The sequence below is a fragment of the Larus michahellis genome, chromosome 9 (genome assembly GCF_964199755.1).
Source record: "Larus michahellis chromosome 9, bLarMic1.1, whole genome shotgun sequence".
NCBI classification, from domain to species: domain Eukaryota; kingdom Metazoa; phylum Chordata; class Aves; order Charadriiformes; family Laridae; genus Larus; species Larus michahellis.
The window spans coordinates 21800189-21819715 of record NC_133904.1 but is presented as its reverse complement, the minus strand read 5'-3'; the positions used below and the strand labels follow the sequence as shown (position 1 = coordinate 21819715).

Sequence of the window (19527 nt, the reverse complement as noted above, 5' to 3'; positions counted from 1 at the left end):
CAGGTATCCAAAAATGTGGTCATTTTTGACTCACTTCACTATTGATGATACCGTGAATCCTGTCACCCTTGGACACACATCTCAGAAGGAAAGAAATTGTGTTTCTGTCTTGTGCTTTATTTCTTGTCACTCAGTATAAACGGATGCTAAGATGACTGTCTGACATTTAGATGTCTATAGACATTCAGACGCTGAAGCGAACTAAGGGACATCCAGCCCATCCAAAGTGAAATTATTCTGTTCGATCACAGACGCCGCTCTTACACTAAGGTGACCTGCCCTTTGCAGGTATCCATTTCTTTCCATATAAAATAAACACAAATTGTTATTCGAAATGTGTACGTCTATCTTCTGTTCACCTAATTTAGAGAAGATGAATCCCAGCCTGTGATTGTTCAAATGGTCTTGTTCAGGTTCCCCAGCTGAGATTGGGGTCACTGTCATATCCAGTCCAAGTTTCACCTCACGTTTTAAACCACATTTTACTTGGAGCTGTAGCTATTTCTGAGACCACAAGTCTGTCCCAAGCTACTAATCCTTTTGTAGTGTGTTTTTTTTTTTTCCTCTTTTAGGATGGGACCTGTTGAGGAAATGAAGCCAGGAAACCAAACCGTCACTACTCATTTCTTACTTGTGGGGTTTGCCTTCCAAGGCGAGATGCAGTTCCTATTTTTCACACTGATGTCCATCATGTTCCTGGCCATCTTGACAGGGAACTCTCTAATTGTTTTGATCACAACCATTGACCCTCTCCTACACACGCCCATGTACTACTTCCTAAAGAATCTTGCCTTGACAGAGATCTGCTACAGCCTGAGCATTGTCCCCAAGATGCTCACAATTCTGCTGGTGGAGAGAAAAAGGATTTCCTTCACAGCTTGCGCCTTGCAGCTCAACTGTGTTATTCTTTTTGTCACCTGTGAGTGTTTCCTCTTAGGTGTCATGGCTTATGACCGGCAAGCAGCAATATGCCACCCATTGCATTATGCCACCATGATGAACAGGGATCGCTGCTTCAAGATGGTTGTTGGGTCTTGGCTGTCTGGTGTCCCCGTAGCTCTGGGATTCACCACGTGGTTATTTACCCTGCCCTTCTGCGGGAGAAATGTGGTTGATCATTTCTTTTGTGATGTCCCTCCTGTGTTGAAGCTGGTGTGTGCAGACACAGCCTTGTTTGAGCTACTGATTTTTATTGCTATTGTCATAATAGTGATGATTCCCTTTTCTCTGATAGCCATCTCTTACTTTCGCATTATCCATGCTGTTCTTCAGATACCCTCAGCTGTGGGCCGGAGGCAGGCCTTTTCCACCTGTGCAGCTCACCTGGTGGTAGTGACTCTTTTCTACAGCACAGCTGGCATCATTCATCTGCGACCCAAGTCCAGCCTCTCATCCAACATGAAGAAAATGGTTTCCCTGTCTTACTCGGTTGTCACCCCCATGCTCAACCCCATCATCTACAGCTTGAGGAATCAGGAAGTCAAGCAAAGCCTGAGGAGATGCATTGAGAAGCGGTTACTTAGGAAGCAGATGGACGTATTTTCTCTGGCCAGGTGATGGATTCCTTGGAGCTGCACAGAACATAAGTGTTTCCCTAGTAAAAAAATTTAAATGGAATTTGTGAATGAAGTTAAATGTTTTTCAAAAAGATCTGCTGTTAAATCCATAAAGTACCTGGCCATTTTTACTCTGTATATTAGAATAAATTATAGTTGTTGCAACTCTGTCCTTGCAAACAAGTAAAGCTGACACAGTGTAGGAATATTACACAAGTGGATTATGCAATTCTTATCCTCCCCCATCATTATACCTCTATGCCCATAAGTATATAAAGTCCCTGTCTTGGGAAAAAAGAACTTTGGTTTCCTCCCTGTCAAAGCAAAAGTGATAAGACTGGAACTTCTCCCCCACACCCCAAAAAAAGTTAAAAACTAACACCAAAACTCAATAATGTCGAGAAACCAGTTAGTACCTTATGGTTGGAGGGAAGGAGCTGTGTCTCCTGGAAGTGTCCTCCCTACCGATGGGACAGAAAAGATTCAAGTGTAGACATGGTCTGATTTATTTCCTCTCAGAACAAAGATCTCTTTCCCAAACTAGCTAGTAACTATCTCGCTTTAAAACAGAAAGGATAAACTGAGACATTGACAGCAAGATGCAGTAGCTTTGTTTTAATTAATTCTTATCTCATGTAGTCTGAAAAAAAGTTATAGGAGGGGATTGTTTGTTAACTCATTGAACCCGATACTTTCTGTCTGATTCTTTTTCCGGCTTGCCAGATGGAGTGTTCATTAAAGCGAAATGTGACTTGTGCTTTTATTTTCTCTCTGCTTGTTTCGATCGAACTTCAAGCCCAATTCTGGTCTTGCTTATGTCCGAGCAGCATTTTCTCTTTCAATTGGTGTGATTACTACCTAATTTACATCACTGTCTCTTAGACCAGAAGTAACAAAGGTGCTCTATGACAAATACAAAAGGACAATTTTACAATTCCTGGTGTATTGGGTGTGCGTGGCAAGGTTTGAGCGGTGGGGAACTGCAGCTCATGGAAAGCCCACACTAGAGCAGGTTTATCCTGGAGGGCTGCAGCCCCCAGAGAGGGCCCACGCTGGAGCTGAAGCAAAGCGTGAGGAGGAAGGAGCAGCAGAGGCCAACTGTTATGCACTGACTGTAAGTAAGACCAAGCGTCTTAGCTGACCCAAGCCATCGGTGCCATCGCGACCTAACGGGTTACCGGGCCTGCGCCTGTGCACGGGTTGTGGCCTTGTGTTTGTAGGATCCCGTCATACAGAAGGACATGGAGGCTCCATCCTCAAAATTTCTCTACTTATTACAGATTACCACAAACGCCACAAAAATCACCATCAGCAAGTGTATCTAGGATTAATAAAGCAAATATATGTATCTCAAGCTATTACAAATTATTAACAGCCATAAATAACAGAAACAATCAATAACAGTGACAATAATAGCAGCAATAATATAATTGCATTATATTGCTATATAATAATTGCAATAATTAATATTATTGCAATATAACAATATGTTGTATTAATAACAGAAACATATATATATATATATAGTGCTATGGGTTACTACAAACTTATTCATCATTGAAGTGAATTTATCAACAGTATAACAGCAGATATGACAGACATGCATGTGGGTGGTACCAAGAGCATTAAGCCAATGATGGGGGGGAGGGCAAACTGTCCCAGGGAGTCGGACAAACTGGTCTCCGAAGGGAACCCAACCATCTCAGAAGCGGGAGGAGGACAGCCCGCATCGACCCCAGCGGTGGGTCCAGAGGGGCTGCCCAGATAAAATAACAGGGTCTCACTTCAGAAGTTACCCCCATGGCGGAGTCTGGGCTGTGCCAGGTGGCCAAAGGGAGGAGGGGACAAAGGTCTTGGAGAAAGGTTCTGCGGAGAATTCGACCTGTTTCAGAAAAGCCCTTGCAGAGCCCAGGCCGGAAAGGGGGAAGGACCTGAGCACCAGTGCTGGTGCTGTCCGGGAGCATCCTCAGGGCTGTGGCAGGTGCCAAAGAAGGCCCCACGGGGAGCAGAGTGGTGCAGCGGAAGCGTGCTGGGCCCATAACCCAGAGGTTGATGGATTGAAACCATCCTCTGCTATGGCAATTTCCTTTTGCCCTGCTCCTCACGCTTGCTGCCTCTCCCACCAACTTTGAACCGCCACTGCTCTACCTCTCTGGGCACCCATGCCCAGAGCGGCTCTCCCGCTCCCTCACACCCCTCTCTCTGCCCTCACGCCGCCTTCCTCTTTTGTCTCCTCTGCAGCCAGCGCTCCCAAAGCCACCCTCAGCAGGGCAGACGCAGGCTGAGGAGCAGCCTGGGTAAGAGGGAGAAACGTTGGTGCTTTATGTTTGTCTTTTTGTTTCTCACTATCTGAATCTATTTCAATTGGCAATAAATCAGTTTCCCCCAAGTTGAGTCTGTTTTGCCCACAATAGGCTTTGCTAAGCCATGTCCTTGTGCTTATCTTGACCTGGGGGCTTCCTCATCCTATTTTCTGTGCCCCAACTCCCACTGAAGGTGGGGAAGGGAGTGAGCAGCTGGGTGGGTGTTTGGCTGTTAGCTACGCTTGCACCACCACAGGTACACACACACAAATGCGCATTCGCTTGCACAGTGCATGCACAGCTGGTGTATGTATGGATGCAGATCACAGAATCATAGACTGGTTTGGGTTGGAAGGGACCTTAATGCTAACCCAGTGCCACCCCCTGCCCTGGGCAGGGACGCCTCCCACCAGCCCAGGTTGCTCAAAGCCCCGTCCAACCTGGCCTTGAACACCTCCCGGGATGGGGCAGCCACAGCGTCTCTGGACAACCTGGGCCAGGGGCTCACCACCCTCACAGCAAACAATTTCTTCCTCACATCTCATCTAAATCTCCCCTCTTTCAGTTTAAAACCGTTCTCCCTCATCCTATGGCTCCCCTCCCTGATCCAGAGTCCCTCCCCAGCTTTCCTGGAGCCCCTTTAGGGACGGGAAGGGGAGCATCTTTCAGGTCCTGGATGGGGAGTGGCAGCATTGGCAGCACCCCCAGAAGCACCCCCAGGACTCACACCAGCATGAAGAAGATAGACAGCCCGACCCTCTTCCTCTTCTCCTTCTGCTCAGGACTGGTGATCGGCGCTGGACACCCCCCCCTCTTCCCACCGCCGAGCGCGCCAGAGGGTCCCCTGAGCCCTGCGCAGCGTCGGTGCCTGGGGCTCCGACGGTCCCGCTTTGCCCGGTGTCCCCCTCCAGCCCGGGTGCGGATCCTCCCTGGTCGGTGGCTAGTGCGGCTGAGGTTTCCCAGCCAAAACAAACGCACGTACTCGGCGGCAGGTGGCGGCAGTGTGTGCAGGGGCGGGAAGGGACCGCCCGGCAGCCGGAGAGGGGCGGTGGCAGCCGCGCTCCACAGGAGCCGCAGGAAAAACCACAGCCAGATGCGTTGGTGGTATAGTGGTGAGCATAGCTGCCTTCCAAGCAGTTGACCCGGGTTCGATTCCCGGCCAACGCAAAGAGGCTTTTCTTTAGCTGGGTTTCTCCCCCCGCTGCTCCCAACTGCCCGCTCGGCCCCCCCGTGAGCAACGCTGACCACTCCACACCCCCCCGCGTCCACGCAGCCTCGGGCGGGCACCTCCCTGTCCCCCAGTCGCAGCGTCGCTGCCCGCTCCCACCCCCTGACGGGGGGGGCACAGCCCCAGCCCTGCTGCCACGTCCCACCAGAGCAGCCCCAGGCCGGGTGAGCGCCGCGGTGTCAACCCGGGACTGCTTTATCAAGGGGTAGGTCCTGTCACTGTCACCTGGCTGAACCACAGCCGCCTCTACTCCCTGCCATGGCAACAGTGTGGGTTGGAGACATGATGTGCAGAGGCACGGCCTTCTTTGCAGAAGGGTTTGCACTGGCTGCTGGGAGCGGGTTAGACAAAGAGAGAAAGCAGAAGCAACAGCATTCGGTGAGGAGAAGACACGCACCTGCCCCGCAGTTTGTGCAACTCGAGCAGCAGTGGCTGCTGAGAGGCTTTGGTGGCGCAGCGCTGGGGAGAGAAATGCCGCGTTCGAGAGACTAAACAGTGACACGGGATGTTCCTTTGTGCTTGCGTGGGGGAGGCTTGGCTTTACTGCTGAGCAGCTTCGGTGCTTTTTGCCCCCAAACCACCTGTGAGTAGCAAAGTGCATCAGCAAAGGGAAGGGAGGTATGAACCTGACTTCCAAATGCCAGGACTCTCCTGAGATTCATGCTCAGAAAGGCAACGCGTCTCTGCACGTTTCTGAAGGCGCCCTCAAGAGCTCAGCTGAGCACACATGTCCATTTTCTCCTGCCACCTCAGGAAGTGCAGTTATCTCAGCCCAGTTCGTAAGCCTGCCCCTGTCCCCTGCCTGGGCAGCCAGGGAAATGTCCCTGCATCCGGAATAGACATGGAAGACGCTCTGGGTACACTGGCAAAAGAACGGAGATCAGCTCTTGAATGCTTTCAGTGCTGGATCTCGGGACTGACCCTGAGAGACATCAGAGGGCCACGATGACCAGTTTAGAGACTCATGCTCCATTTCTCTGAGGTTTTTAAATATTTCTCTCGCCTGCTTGCTTATTTTTGCTACTGGTGTTTGGTATACGTTCAGGGAGCTCTATCCACAACTGGTGGTAAGCTCAGGGCAAAGGCCAGAGCTCTTTCTTGCAAAGCGCGTGGCTGAACTGAGGGGGCAGGAGAACAAAGCACCACCAGTCTCCAGCTGTGCTGCACAAAGGCTTTAATGAGAAGGAGCAAATGCAGTGGCACAGAACAGAGACCAAGAAAGACAGCCGCGGGGCGTGGCGGGGCAAAGAAGATGACACGCTTCCCAAGGACAGGCTCCACTCACAGCGCTTGCCTTTGCCCACTCTGCTCTGCCTGCTGGCAATCCCAGCCCAGCAAGAGCAGTCGCCAACTCCGGCAGCCTCTCCCCGTCAGCAGCAGACTGAGCAGAGCAGAAGAGAACGAGCCCTTTCTCAAGGAGCTCAGAGCAAAGCGGAGGCAGGGGAGGCACGGCGAGGCCTGCCGTGCAGCCAGGAGCAGCGGGCACAGGTCCGTCCTGCCTGGGGGGATGAGGACAGCCAGCCCATCTGCAAGCCGTGGCCACGCTCCTGCTGCAGAGTTCCCGTCGTCCTTCCCGCTCCGAGAGGGATGATGTGCCGGCTTCAGCAGTTGAGACTGCAGCGGGGAACGGGCAGACACAGCCCTGACCCCCCCAGACCAAGGGAGCCCCCAGAAGAGATGGGAACCCCCCCGGCGCTGAGGGAGCTCCCCACAGCAGCCGACAGAGAGGATCCCACGGCTGTGCTCTGGGGGAAAGAGGTGAGGATGGGGCCCGGCAGGGTCACCACCACCGGCGAGGCCTGGATGGCCACCGTCGAGTCAGCGCAGCGGGCCACGCAGGGCTCACTGCAGCTGCTGGCGAGCGGGGTTGGGCCAGAGGCTCCGCAGGGGCGAGGGAGACAGGGTCTGAAGCAAGACATCTCTCGGTGAGGGAGGCACAGCTGAAACACAGAGCAGAGAGCCAACGCGGACCTCAGTTTCAGTCTGTCTTTCTGCTCCTCAGCTCTCTCCATGGACACCCTTTCTTTTAAAAACACACGCTGTGCCTTCATCTCCCACTGCCCTCCTCGTGCCCTCCGAGCTGCAGGGCACAGGAAGGCTGACCCGGTTTTGGATAGGACCCAGCACGCTGGGTTTCAATCAATTGGGACGGACTGATCATAGCCCGTCGCCAGAGCAAACTTTGCTGCACTGAAGGCGGCACTGGACGCACGTGGCCATTTGGCTGGGGACCATCTGCTAAAGGTGCAAGTTCTGGTGGGCAGAGCTCCCTGCAGCTGAGCCCCATTGATGCCCTTCTGCTTGGAAGAACCCCCTCTTCCCTGCTCTCCCCAGACACCTCCCACAACAGGGAAAGAGCCCACAGCCCTCAAACAGTTCTGTTGCAGGGCCAGCCTTCGGCAGCCCAAGCATCAGCTCGAGTAGCCACCACGACAGCAGCTCAGCCCACAGGGAGAGATGGAGCAGGCTCAGGCTTACCTCGTTCCTGGAGGACAGGGAGGCAAGAGAGGAGCATGTGGAGCCAGAAGCAGCGCAGGCTTTTATGCTGTGTCCCAGAGCCCTGGCAGGGTCACAAACATTCCTGGCTCCTGAAGCATCGAAACACCCAGCAGCTACCGCTGGCTGAAGCCTCCCTGGTGATTAAGCCCTTGCTTCTTTCTCCTGAAATGTTTTGCTCCCACTTCATAGCACCTAGAATCAAAGAATGAATCATTGAATGGTTTTGGGTTGGAAGGGACCTTCATGATCATCTACTTCCTACCCCTTTGCCATGGGTAGGGATACCTTCCATGAGATCAGGTTTCTCAAAGTGCCATCCAACCTGTCCTTGAACACTTCCAGGTATGGGGCATCCACAAGGTCTCTGGACCACTTGTTCCGGTGTCTCACCACGCTCATAGGAAAGAATTTCTTCCCAGTATCTAATCTACATCTACCCTCTTTTGTTTTAAAAGCATTACCCCCTCATCCAATCCCTACACTCCCTGATAAATAGTCCGTGCCCATCTTTCTGGAAGGTCTCTCAGGACCTTCCTCTTCTCTAGGCTCAACAACCCCAACTCTCTAAGCCTGTCCTCCTAAGGGAGGGGCTCCTGCCTCCTCCTCATCTTTTTTTCTGCCCATGAGCCCAGGGAACAAGGGCAGGTTCGTAACGACGAAGAGCAGAGGCTCAGGTAGGTCTCTTTCAAGTGACTTCTCCATGGGACCTCCATTGCCCTGTCCCTTGACGACTTGACCAGGCCCTCAGGCTTCTTCCAAGCAGGGGGCTGGGCTCAGCTTGGGAAGTGGGGAATCTGTTGGAAAGAAGCACATGAACGCGTAGGAGGGTGATCAAAGAGATGCCCTCATCCTTCCCTGAAGTAGACCCACACCCAAATTGGCCAGTTTTGCTGAGCAAGTTCATCCCAGAGGCCAAAGCCCTGGGTGTCCTGCTTTTGAGGAGAGCCTCGGGGCAGGGAGCCAAAAGCTCACGGCTCTTTTTTCTGGGTCAGAGATCAGGTGGCCCGTTCCATGCATTTCAAATTTCCAAGGGACATGGCATCAGTCTCCCAGAGCGCCTGGGAGTCATCGTGATGTGGAAGAGTTGGGGAAAAACCCTGAGCTCCATGACAACTTGAGTCACCCTTCTGTCAACTTCACTGGACATGGTGGCCCGGCCTCAGACGTGCCAGGGATACCACACTTCAGAGCCTCTTTCCTCCCAAAGTGCTGCTTTCCTCAAACACTTTCTAGCACCATTCCTGAATCAGTTGGTGCTTCTATCCAATCCTGTGCTGCAGCTGTCCATACCACCCAACGGTGGCACCATGGGATGCATCCCTGTCCCAGCTTCATAAGGAAAACCAACTCGGAGGTCTCAGGCTAGTGTACTAGGAGGGTTTAAGTGGGCTTCTGTAATACACGTTGCTTTTGTCACTGCCCTCTTCGTGGTCAGCACGGCCACCAGTCACGGTCAAATTCAGCTATGAGGGACGCCTCAGGTCAGCTCTCAAGGGCTTTCAGTGCAGGCACTCGGGCTAATCCTGAGAGACGTTTCTCCCCGGGGGTCACCTTAGACGCACAGGAGACTCTGGGTAAAGTCAGGCAGAACATCAAGACTGCACAGTGCCATAAGGGAGAAGAGACTCATTAACCAGGGACGAGGCAAAGCTCAACGGCAAGAAAAGTCCATTGTGGGCTGGAAGGATGTCCTCGGTGGGCCAGAGTGATGGCCACGAGGACCTTGCTTATGCTCATCAGGCTCTGCCACGGCCTGCTTTTGTGGTCAAAGAGATGCCCGCGTCCTTCCCTGGAAGAGACCCACCCCCAAATTGACCTGTTTTGCTCAGCGAGTTCAGCCCAGAGGCCGAAGCCCGGGGTGGCCTGCTTTTGAGGTGAGGCCTGGGGGAGGCAGCCAAAAGCTCATGGCACTTTTACCTGGGTCAGGGATGGGGTGGCCCATTCCATGCATTTCAAGTTTCAAAGGGACATGGCATCAGTCTCCCAGAGCGCCTGGGAGTCATCGTGATGTGGAAGAGTTGGGAAAAACCCGGAGCTCCAGGCAGACGTGAGTCATCGTGCTGTGGACTTCAGTGGACACAGTGCCCTAGTCTCAGGCGTTCCAGGGATACCAGAGCTTACCGCTCTCTACAGCTACCTGAAAGGAGGTTGTAGAGAGCTGGGGTTGCTTTCTTCTCCCAAGTAACAGGCGACAGGACAAGAGGAAACCGCCTCAAGTTGCGCTAGGGGAGGTTTAGATGAGAGGTTAGAAAATTTTTACACTGAGAGGGTTATCAAGCATTGGATCAGGCTGCCCAGGGAAGTGGTGGAATCGTCATCCCTGGAGGTATTTAAAAGACGGGTAAACGTAGAGCTTCGCAATTGGGTTTAGTGATGGGTTTTGTCAGTGTTAGCTTGATGGTTGGACTCCCTGATCTGAAAGATCCCTTCCAACCTGGGCAATTCTAGGATTCTATGACGTTTGGTGCTATGACGTGGGAGCAAAACACTTCAGGAGAAAGAGGCAAGGGCTTAATCACCAGGGAGGCTTCAGCCAGCGGTAGCTGCTGGGTGTTTCGATGCTTCAGGAGCCAGGAATGTTTGTGACCCCGCCAGGGCTCTGGGACACAGCATAAAAGCCTGCGCTGCTTCTGGCTCCACATGCTCCTCTCTTGCCTCCCTGTCCTCCAGGAACGAGGTAAGCCTGAGCCTGCTCCATCTCTCCCTGTGGGCTGAGCTGCTGTCGTGGTGGCTACTCGAGCTGATGCTTGGGCTGCCGAAGGCTGGCCCTGCAACAGAACTGTTTGAGGGCTGTGGGCTCTTTCCCTGTTGTGGGAGGTGTCTGGGGAGAGCAGGGAAGAGGGGGTTCTTCCAAGCAGAAGGGCATCAATGGGGCTCAGCTGCAGGGAGCTCTGCCCACCAGAACTTGCACCTTTAGCAGATGGTCCCCAGCCAAATGGCCACGTGCGTCCAGTGCCGCCTTCAGTGCAGCAAAGTTTGCTCTGGCGACGGGCTATGATCAGTCCGTCCCAATTGATTGAAACCCAGCGTGCTGGGTCCTATCCAAAACCGGGTCAGCCTTCCTGTGCCCTGCAGCTCGGAGGGCACGAGGAGGGCAGTGGGAGATGAAGGCACAGCGTGTGTTTTTAAAAGAAAGGGTGTCCATGGAGAGAGCTGAGGAGCAGAAAGACAGACTGAAACTGAGGTCCGCGTTGGCTCTCTGCTCTGTGTTTCAGCTGTGCCTCCCTCACCGAGAGATGTCTTGCTTCAGACCCTGTCTCCCTCGCCCCTGCGGAGCCTCTGGCCCAACCCCGCTCGCCAGCAGCTGCAGTGAGCCCTGCGTGGCCCGCTGCGCTGACTCGACGGTGGCCATCCAGGCCTCGCCGGTGGTGGTGACCCTGCCGGGCCCCATCCTCACCTCTTTCCCCCAGAGCACAGCCGTGGGATCCTCTCTGTCGGCTGCTGTGGGGAGCTCCCTCAGCGCCGGGGGGGTTCCCATCTCTTCTGGGGGCTCCCTTGGTCTGGGGGGGTCAGGGCTGTGTCTGCCCGTTCCCCGCTGCAGTCTCAACTGCTGAAGCCGGCGCATCATCCCTCTCGGAGCGGGAAGGACGACGGGAACTCTGCAGCAGGAGCGTGGCCACGGCTTGCAGATGGGCTGGCTGTCCTCATCCCCCCAGGCAGGAGGGACCTGTGCCCGCTGCTCCTGGCTGCACGGCAGGCCTCGCCGTGCCTCCCCTGCCTCCGCTTTGCTCTGAGCTCCTTGAGAAAGGGCTCGTTCTCTTCTGCTCTGCTCAGTCTGCTGCTGACGGGGAGAGGCTGCCGGAGTTGGCGACTGCTCTTGCTGGGCTGGGATTGCCAGCAGGCAGAGCAGAGTGGGCAAAGGCAAGCGCTGTGAGTGGAGCTTGTCCTTGGGAAGCGTGTCATCTTCTTTGCCCCGCCACGCCCCGCGGCTGTCTTTCTTGGTCTCTGTTCTGTGCCACTGCATTTGCTCCTTCTCATTAAAGACCTTGTGCAGCACAGCTGGAGAGTGGTGGTGCTTTGTTCTCCTGCCCCCTCATCTGGCCAAGACCTCTGCAAGGCCGAGCAAGCGGCCTTGGTGCTGAGTTTCTCTCAGATGGGTGCCTGAGGAGGCGGGGTTGGGAGGTGGGGGCATAGGTGCTGGTGTTGCGTCCCTGAAGGCCTGTGGAAGGCTGTGGCCAGGTGCCGTCCATGGTCAGTGCATGGCTTGGAGTGCAGGCTGTCGCTGAAAGTGTCAGGGAGGCGGGTGTCCTTGGAGAGGGCACGTGATGAGCAGGGCAGAGAGGGCTGGGGCAGGTAGTTGTGGCCGAGTGGTGAAGGCGATGGACTAGAAATCCATTGGGGTTTCCCCGCGCAGGTTCGAATCCTGCCAACTACGGGGCGCAGCTGCATTTTGGGCTGCTGGCAATTCACCCCGCTGCAGCCACGGCACTCAGCTCCTCTCCCCGGAGATCCTCAGTAGGAATGAAGAAGGGAAGGGGCAATGGAGAGGGCACCTGGAGCTGAGCCACGGACCTCTTGATCTGCAGGGGAATACTTTCCCCTGAGCAAGAGGGCCCTGCGGCAGAGCGGCTGGGGCCACGCTCCCATCGGCGCCCACATCCCAGCCCTCCCCGTCCTGCTGTTGCTTTTTGAGGATGGGACGGGGAAGCAGGAAACACAAGCCCCAGAAGGGAGGCTTCAGCACTGCCCCCTCGTCCCTCGTCCCTCGCCCTCCCAAAGAGGGTCTCCCAGCTCAGGCTGCCCAGAGCCTTCTGGGGATGTCTTGGAGCATTGAAGAGTGTCCGTCATGCAGTCGCGGGGTTTGCTGTGTGTCCTGCAGAGGCCCAGAGTCGGGCGGTGAAAGAGCAAGTGCCCCTGCAGGGCGAGGGGCAGGAGGCGCGGGGAGAAGGGCAAAGCAAGGCCCTTGAGGTAGGCATGCCAGGCGCGAAAGAGGTGAACTTTGGAGGGAGAGAGTTTCCCGCGCGGGCGAGGGCAGGGCGAAGAGGCAGGGAAGGAGGCAGGAGCGCTGGTGCTGTCCGGGAGCATCCTCAGGGCTGTGGCAGGTGCCAAAGAAGGCCCCACGGGGAGCAGAGTGGCGCAGCGGAAGCGTGCTGGGCCCATAACCCAGAGGTCGATGGATCGAAACCATCCTCTGCTATGGCAATTTCCTTTTGCCCTGCTCCTCACGCTTGCTGCCTCTCCCACCAACTTTGAACCGCCACTGCTCTACCTCTCTGGGCACCCATGCCCAGAGCGGCTCTCCCGCTCCCTCACACCCCTCTCTCTGCCCTCACGCCGCCTTCCTCCTTTGTCTCCTCGGCAGCCAGCGCTCCCAAAGCCACCCTCAGCAGGGCAGACGCAGGCTGAGGAGCAGCGGGCACAGCACAGCACACACCTCCCCGACCAGGTGGTGCCTCTTCTGGGGACACAGCTCTTTCTCCTTCCCATCACGCAGCTCAAGAGCAACTTCTCAGCCGTGAGCGGGTCCCTCCGGGGCTCTGCAGGTGGGCAGGAGGACAAGGCTGGGGCTGGTCTGGCAAAGACCGGTGGGGTCACCTTGGCCACGCGGGCTTTTTCTCCACCCGTGTCTCTCTGCTGCCATGCCCACTGGCAGGTCCGGCCGGCAGCAGGGCCGCGCAGGGATTCCCAGCGGGCACCGGATTGGCTCTGTGTGGGCTGGCTGTTGGCAGTGGAGGGGAGCGGGGGTGCTGCAGGGTGGCCTCTGTGAGGAGAGGCAAGGGGCTGCCCCGTGCCGCACACAGACGGTTCCATCTGCCTCCACTGTTGGCAAATTATTCTTTCCCCCAGCGAAGCCCCATTTGCCCGCAACAGTCTTTGCTAAGGCAGGTGCTTCTGCTTGTCTTGAGCCATGAGGTTTGTCCTCCCGTTCTGCATGCTCTGCGTCGCCCTGAGGGTGGGGAAAGGAGTGCGCAGCCGGGTGGGAGCTTGTCTGCGCTTAAAGCACGGCAGGTGCGTACACAGCGCGCAGGTTGGCTTGCAGAGCCCAGGCACGGGTGGGAGGCGTCTGAGCGCAGGTGGGGAGCGTCATCACTGGCAGCACCTGGAGTTTGCCTGGCCAAGATGTGAGGCGGAGAGAAGCAGAGGAGCAGGCTGAGGTGGTGCCCGTGTGCGGGGGTGCGTAAGGAGGAGTGGGCGCAGGGTGAGGAGCGTAGGATGAGGAGGCAGGTGGTTGTGTGCTGTGTCGGAGGGGAAGGCAGGTGGGGTTGGTCAGTGGAGGAGCAGGAGGGAGCGGAGGCTGTGGGGCTCAGGAGCAGAGGCAGCAGTGGCACAGCCAGATGCGTTGGTGGTATAGTGGTGAGCATAGCTGCCTTCCAAGCAGTTGACCCGGGTTCGATTCCTGGCCAACGCAGAGCCCTTTTCTTCAGCCAGCGGGCTCCCCAGTGCCTTGCCTCTGCTGCTCCCCGACAGCCCAGCTTTGCCCGCGGTGCTCAAGCCGTTCGTTGCCCTTCACTCCCCTGCAGCCTGCGGGCACGGCCAGCCCTCTGAGCACCTCCTAGCCCAGCAGACGCACGCCTGGCCTTTAGCGAGGCCCACCTTGCCCACAGCAGCCTCGGGGGGCTGCTCTGCACCATTCAGAGCTCCTTGGGCAGCGGCGAAGCCCTGGAGCAGGTGCCCAGAGCGCTTTGGCACTCCCTACGCCTGGGTGTCACGCTCGGCTTCCAAAGGGGCTCAGGCACGCAGCCGCCTGCTCCAGCTTTGGGGCTGGCCCTGCTTTCAGCAGGCGTTTGGATCACTAGTGACCGCTGAGGTGCCTTGCAGCCTGGCTCCTTGCGTGCTAGATGGAGGATGCTGACGCAGCCGTGCTTTTTCAGCCCGGGGAATGTAAGGTGTGAGGGCACCAGGCTGCAGTTTGTACCCTGGTGTGGGTACGGCGTGCGTTGTGAGGTGTGTGGAGGAGCTGCGGTGTCCCGTCAGCAGCCCTTGTTGGGAGCTGGGGCAGGAGGCAGGTGTCCCCCCAGCGGGGGCAGGAGGGGGCTGGCTGAGCTGGGCCGGCTCTGGCCGCTGCAGGGCCGGCAGCGGCGGCAGCAGCAGAGGGTCAGGATGGCCGAGCGGTCGAAGGCGCTGCATTCAGGTTGCAGTCTCCCTGGGAGGCGTGGGTTCGAGTCCCACTCCTGACAGCCCCCTCGCCTTGGGTGGCCTCCTTTATGGCCTCTCTCTCTCTTGGCCGGCACCCCTCTCTTAAGCGGAGCCTCCTGGCTCTTCTGGGGGCTCTGCTCAGCCTGCTGCACGTCCCAGCTCCTGATGAAGGAAAAATGGGCACCAACTCCCTAGGCTTACAACACACGCATGACCGAGAGCCCCGGCCTCTTCCGTTTCCGACCACCACCTCTCCCCCTCCAGCCATCGAGTTGCCTCCTTGTAGGCCCCGGGAAGCTCCTCTTAGACCCCACAAAGCCTTTTCTTCTCTCAGCTAAGCAAGCCTTGCGCCCTCAGCCTCTCCTCACAAGGCCAGAGTCCCCCTCTGCTGAACTTGCTCCACTTCATCAAGGCCTTTCCTTGCTTCCCCACCTTTCCTTGCTTCTTCCGCTTTTTTGGAGACGAGGCAACTTTTCCCTCTCCTTAGTCATCGGGGAGCTCCTCTGCCCTCTGCTCCCGAAGCTGGAGAGCCCCTGAGGTGCCTCCTTGCCTCTGCGACGCCCAGTGGCACGTTCGATAGGTGCCAAGCCAGGATGTGGCCTTGCGCAGCAGGATTTCAACGGGGAAAGTTCCCCTGAAGTGTCAGTTCGTCACCAGCAAAGACGGGCAGCGTCAGGGGGAAGAGGGTGAGGCAGGAGTCAGGTCCCCCGTGTCAGAGGGCACCGGGGGCATTGGAGGCCGTGTGTCGTTTCTCTGCAGCCCTGTGAGAGGGCAGAGCCATCCTGAGGCAATGTCATCAGAGGGTGCGGGAGCAGGGTGTGCGATTTTCGAAGGAGGGGAGTGAGGAAGTCTGAGGCCCAGGAGAGGGGCGGTGTTGCGCCGCTGTGTGAAAAGGTGGCGTGGGTGTAGAGGTCTGCGTCGCCCTGTAGGAAGGCTGCAGCTGGGGATGGGCAGGGAGCTGGGGAGAGTGCCAGAGTGGTCCAGGAGGCATTGGGTGAGGCAGGGCAGGGAGAGGGGAAAGAAGAGAGGAGTCTGGGAGGTCCCATGGTATAATGGTGAGCACTCTGGACTCTGAATCCAGTGATCTGAGTTCAAATCTCAGTGGGACCTGAGCCCTTTTGCTGCCCTGCCGTGCTCACGCTTTCTTCCCTTGCCTCAACTCTTCAATGCACTCCCACCTTCCTTCCTTTCCTGGGCTCCCAGCCCTGGCACCCCCAGCAGAGACCCCTCTCCTGCCCTGCGCCCGCCACAGCTCTCCAGCTTTCCTGAGCACCTCGGCTGCACGGCACATTCATTCGACGGCTTTCTCTAGTTGCGTATTGGACGTCTCCAAAGGGGCACAATCTACAGCCTCCCCGGGCAACCGTTTCCCGTCTTTGACTGCCACGCTTTCTGCCATGACTTGCGTTTCCAGCTCTGCCCAGTGCTTCTGCCTCTCCCCGTCTCTCTGAGGCTTTGCTGTCTTTCTCGTGCCTACTCGCTTCTTTTTGGTGCTCTGCTTCCGGGAGCGCCCCCCACAACTGGCAGTGCCCCACGCATGGGCACAGTCTCACTCTCATGGGGAGAGCAGCTTCTCCCTCGGCCTTGCAGAGGTCTTGGCCAGATGAGGGGGCAGGAGAACAAAGCATCACCAGTCTCCAGCTGTGCTGCACAAGGTCTTTAATGAGAAGGAGCAAATGCAGTGGCACAGAACAGAGACCAAGAAAGACGGCCGCAGGGCACGGCGGGGCAAAGAGAATGACACGCTTCCCAAGGACAAGCTCCACTCACAGCGCTTGCCTTTGCCCACTCTGCTCTGCCTGCTGGCAATCCCAGCCCAGCAAGAGCAGTCGCCAACTCCGGCAGCCTCTCCCCGTCAGCAGCAGATTGAGCAGAGCAGAAGAGAACGAGCCCTTTCTCAAGGAGCTCAGAGCAAAGCGGAGGCAGGGGAGGCACGGCGAGGCCTGCCGTGCAGCCAGGAGCAGCGGGCACAGGTCCCTCCTGCCTGGGGGGATGAGGACAGCCAGCCCATCTGCAAGCCGTGGCCACGCTCCTGCTGCAGAGTTCCCGTCGTCCTTCCCGCTCCGAGAGGGATGATGCGCCGGCTTCAGCAGTTGAGACTGCAGCGGGGAACGGGCAGACACAGCCCTGACCCCCCCAGACCAAGGGAGCCCCCAGAAGAGATGGGAACCCCACCGGCACTGAGGGAGCTCCCCACAGCAGCCGACAGAGAGGATCCCACAGCTGTGCTCTGGGGGAAAGAGGTGAGGATGGGGCCCGGCAGGGTCACCACCACCGGCGAGGCCTCGATGGCCACCGTCGAGTCAGCGCAGCGGGCCACGCAGGGCTCACTGCAGCTGCTGGCGAGCGGGGTTGGGCCAGAGGCTCCGCAGGGGTGAGGGAGACAGGGTCTGAAGCAAGACATCTCTCGGTGAGGGAGGCACAGCTGAAACACAGAGCAGAGAGCCAACGCGGACCTCAGTATCAGTCTGTCTTTCTGCTCCTCAGCTCTCTCCATGGACACCCTTTCTTTTAAAAACACACGCTGTGCCTTCATCTCCCACTGCCCTCCTCGTGCCCTCCGAGCTGCAGGGCACAGGAAGGCTGACCCGGTTTTGGATAGGACCCAGCACGCTGGGTTTCAATCAATTGGGACGGACTGATCATAGCCCGTCGCCAGAGCAAACTTTGCTGCACTGAAGGCGGCACTGGACGCACGTGGCCATTTGGCTGGGGACCATCTGCTAAAGGTGCAAGTTCTGGTGGGCAGAGCTCCCTGCAGCTGAGCCCCATTGATGCCCTTCTGCTTGGAAGAACCCCCTCTTCCCTGCTCTCCCCAGACACCTCCCACAACAGGGAAAGAGCCCACAGCCCTCAAACAGTTCTGTTGCAGGGCCAGCCTTCGGCAGCCCAAGCATCAGCTCGAGTAGCCACCACGACAGCAGCTCAGCCCACAGGGAGAGATGGAGCAGGCTCAGGCTTACCTCGTTCCTGGAGGACAGGGAGGCAAGAGAGGAGCATGTGGAGCCAGAAGCAGCGCAGGCTTTTATGCTGTGTCCCAGAGCCCTGGCGGGGTCACAAACATTCCTGGCTCCTGAAGCATCGAAACACCCAGCAGCTACCGCTGGCTGAAGCCTCCCTGGTGATTAAGCCCTTGCCTCTTTCTCCTGAAATGTTTTGCTCCCACTTCATAGCACCTAGAATCAAAGAATGAATCATTGAATGGTTTTGGGTTGGAAGGGACCTTCATGATCATCTACTTCCTACCCCTTTGCCATGGGTAGGGATACCTTCCATGAGATCAGGTTTCTCAAAGTGCCATCCAACCTGTCCTTGAACACTTCCAGGTATGGGGCATCCACAAGGTCTCTGGACCACTTGTTCCGGTGTCTCACCACGCTCATAGGAAAGAATTTCTTCCCAGTATCTAATCTACATCTACCCTCTTTTGTTTTAAAAGCATTACCCCCTCATCCAATCCCTACACTCCCTGATAAATAGTCCGTGCCCATCTTTCTGGAAGGTCTCTCAGGACCTTCCTCTTCTCTAGGCTCAACAACCCCAACTCTCTAAGCCTGTCCTCCTAAGGGAGGGGCTCCTGCCTCCTCCTCATCTTTTTTTCTGCCCATGAGCCCAGGGAACAAGGGCAGGTTCGTAACGACGAAGAGCAGAGGCTCGGGTAGGTGTCTTTCAAGTGACTTCTCCATGGGACCTCCATTGCCCTGTCCCTTGACGACTTGACCAGGCCCTCAGGCTTCTTCCAAGCAGGGGGCTGGGCTCAGCTTGGGAAGTGGGGAATCTGTTGGAAAGAAGCACATGAACGCGTAGGAGGGTGATCAAAGAGATGCCCTCATCCTTCCCTGAAGTAGACCCACACCCAAATTGGCCAGTTTTGCTGAGCAAGTTCATCCCAGAGGCCAAAGCCCTGGGTGTCCTGCTTTTGAGGAGAGCCTCAGGGCAGGGAGCCAAAAGCTCACGGCTCTTTTTTCTGGGTCAGAGATCAGGTGGCCCGTTCCATGCATTTCAAATTTCCGAGGGACATGGCATCAGTCTCCCAGAGCGCCTGGGAGTCATCGTGATGTGGAAGAGTTGGGGAAAAACCCTGAGCTCCATGACAACTTGAGTCACCCTTCTGTCAACTTCACTGGACATGGTGGCCCGGCCTCAGACGTGCCAGGGATACCACACTTCAGAGCCTCTTTCCTCCCAAAGTGCTGCTTTCCTCAAACACTTTCTAGCACCATTCCTGAATCAGTTGGTGCTTCTATCCAATCCTGTGCTGCAGCTGTCCATACCACCCAACGGTGGCACCATGGGATGCATCCCTGTCCCAGCTTCATAAGGAAAACCAACTCGGAGGTCTCAGGCTAGTGTACTAGGAGGGTTTAAGTGGGCTTCTGTAATACACGTTGCTTTTGTCACTGCCCTCTTCGTGGTCAGCACGGCCACCAGTCACGGTCAAATTCAGCTATGAGGGACGCCTCAGGTCAGCTCTCAAGGGCTTTCAGTGCAGGCACTCGGGCTAATCCTGAGAGACGTTTCTCCCCGGGGGTCACCTTAGACGCACAGGAGACTCTGGGTAAAGTCAGGCAGAACATCAAGACTGCACAGTGCCATAAGGGAGAAGAGACTCATTAACCAGGGACGAGGCAAAGCTCAACGGCAAGAAAAGTCCATTGTGGGCTGGAAGGATGTCCTCGGTGGGCCAGAGTGATGGCCACGAGGACCTTGCTTATGCTCATCAGGCTCTGCCACGGCCTGCTTTTGTGGTCAAAGAGATGCCCGCGTCCTTCCCTGGAAGAGACCCACCCCCAAATTGACCTGTTTTGCTCAGCGAGTTCAGCCCAGAGGCCGAAGCCCGGGGTGGCCTGCTTTTGAGGTGAGG

At 56.5% G+C, this 19527-nt stretch overlaps 1 protein-coding gene and 6 non-coding genes across 7 annotated transcripts; all 7 read left to right on the top strand.

Moving 5' to 3' along the window:
- The first annotated feature begins 573 nt into the window (after positions 1–573).
- LOC141748723 (olfactory receptor 10A7-like) lies at positions 574–1557 on the top strand. The gene has a single exon (XM_074601216.1). The coding sequence runs from the start codon at positions 574–576 to the stop codon at positions 1555–1557; it is 984 nt and encodes a 327-aa protein (XP_074457317.1).
- A 3397-nt stretch (positions 1558–4954) lies between these two features.
- Positions 4955–5026, top strand: TRNAG-UCC (transfer RNA glycine (anticodon UCC)). Its single transcript has one exon. It is a non-coding gene; the product is annotated as a tRNA-Gly (tRNA).
- Positions 5027–11879: 6853 nt separating this feature from the next.
- TRNAS-AGA (transfer RNA serine (anticodon AGA)) lies at positions 11880–11961 on the top strand. Its single transcript has one exon. It is a non-coding gene; the product is annotated as a tRNA-Ser (tRNA).
- Positions 11962–12651: 690 nt separating this feature from the next.
- On the top strand, positions 12652–12723 carry TRNAM-CAU (transfer RNA methionine (anticodon CAU)). Its single transcript has one exon. It is a non-coding gene; the product is annotated as a tRNA-Met (tRNA).
- A 1140-nt stretch (positions 12724–13863) lies between these two features.
- TRNAG-UCC (transfer RNA glycine (anticodon UCC)) lies at positions 13864–13935 on the top strand. Its single transcript has one exon. It is a non-coding gene; the product is annotated as a tRNA-Gly (tRNA).
- A 686-nt stretch (positions 13936–14621) lies between these two features.
- On the top strand, positions 14622–14704 carry TRNAL-CAG (transfer RNA leucine (anticodon CAG)). The gene has a single exon. It is a non-coding gene; the product is annotated as a tRNA-Leu (tRNA).
- Positions 14705–15701: 997 nt separating this feature from the next.
- TRNAQ-CUG (transfer RNA glutamine (anticodon CUG)) lies at positions 15702–15773 on the top strand. Its single transcript has one exon. It is a non-coding gene; the product is annotated as a tRNA-Gln (tRNA).
- The last annotated feature ends 3754 nt before the right edge of the window (positions 15774–19527 follow it).

What these genes read in the sequence shown, in the direction of transcription:
- LOC141748723 (XM_074601216.1), top strand. Translation starts at nt 574, where the DNA reads ATGGGACCTGTTGAGGAAATGAAGCCAGGAAACCAAACCGTCACTACT.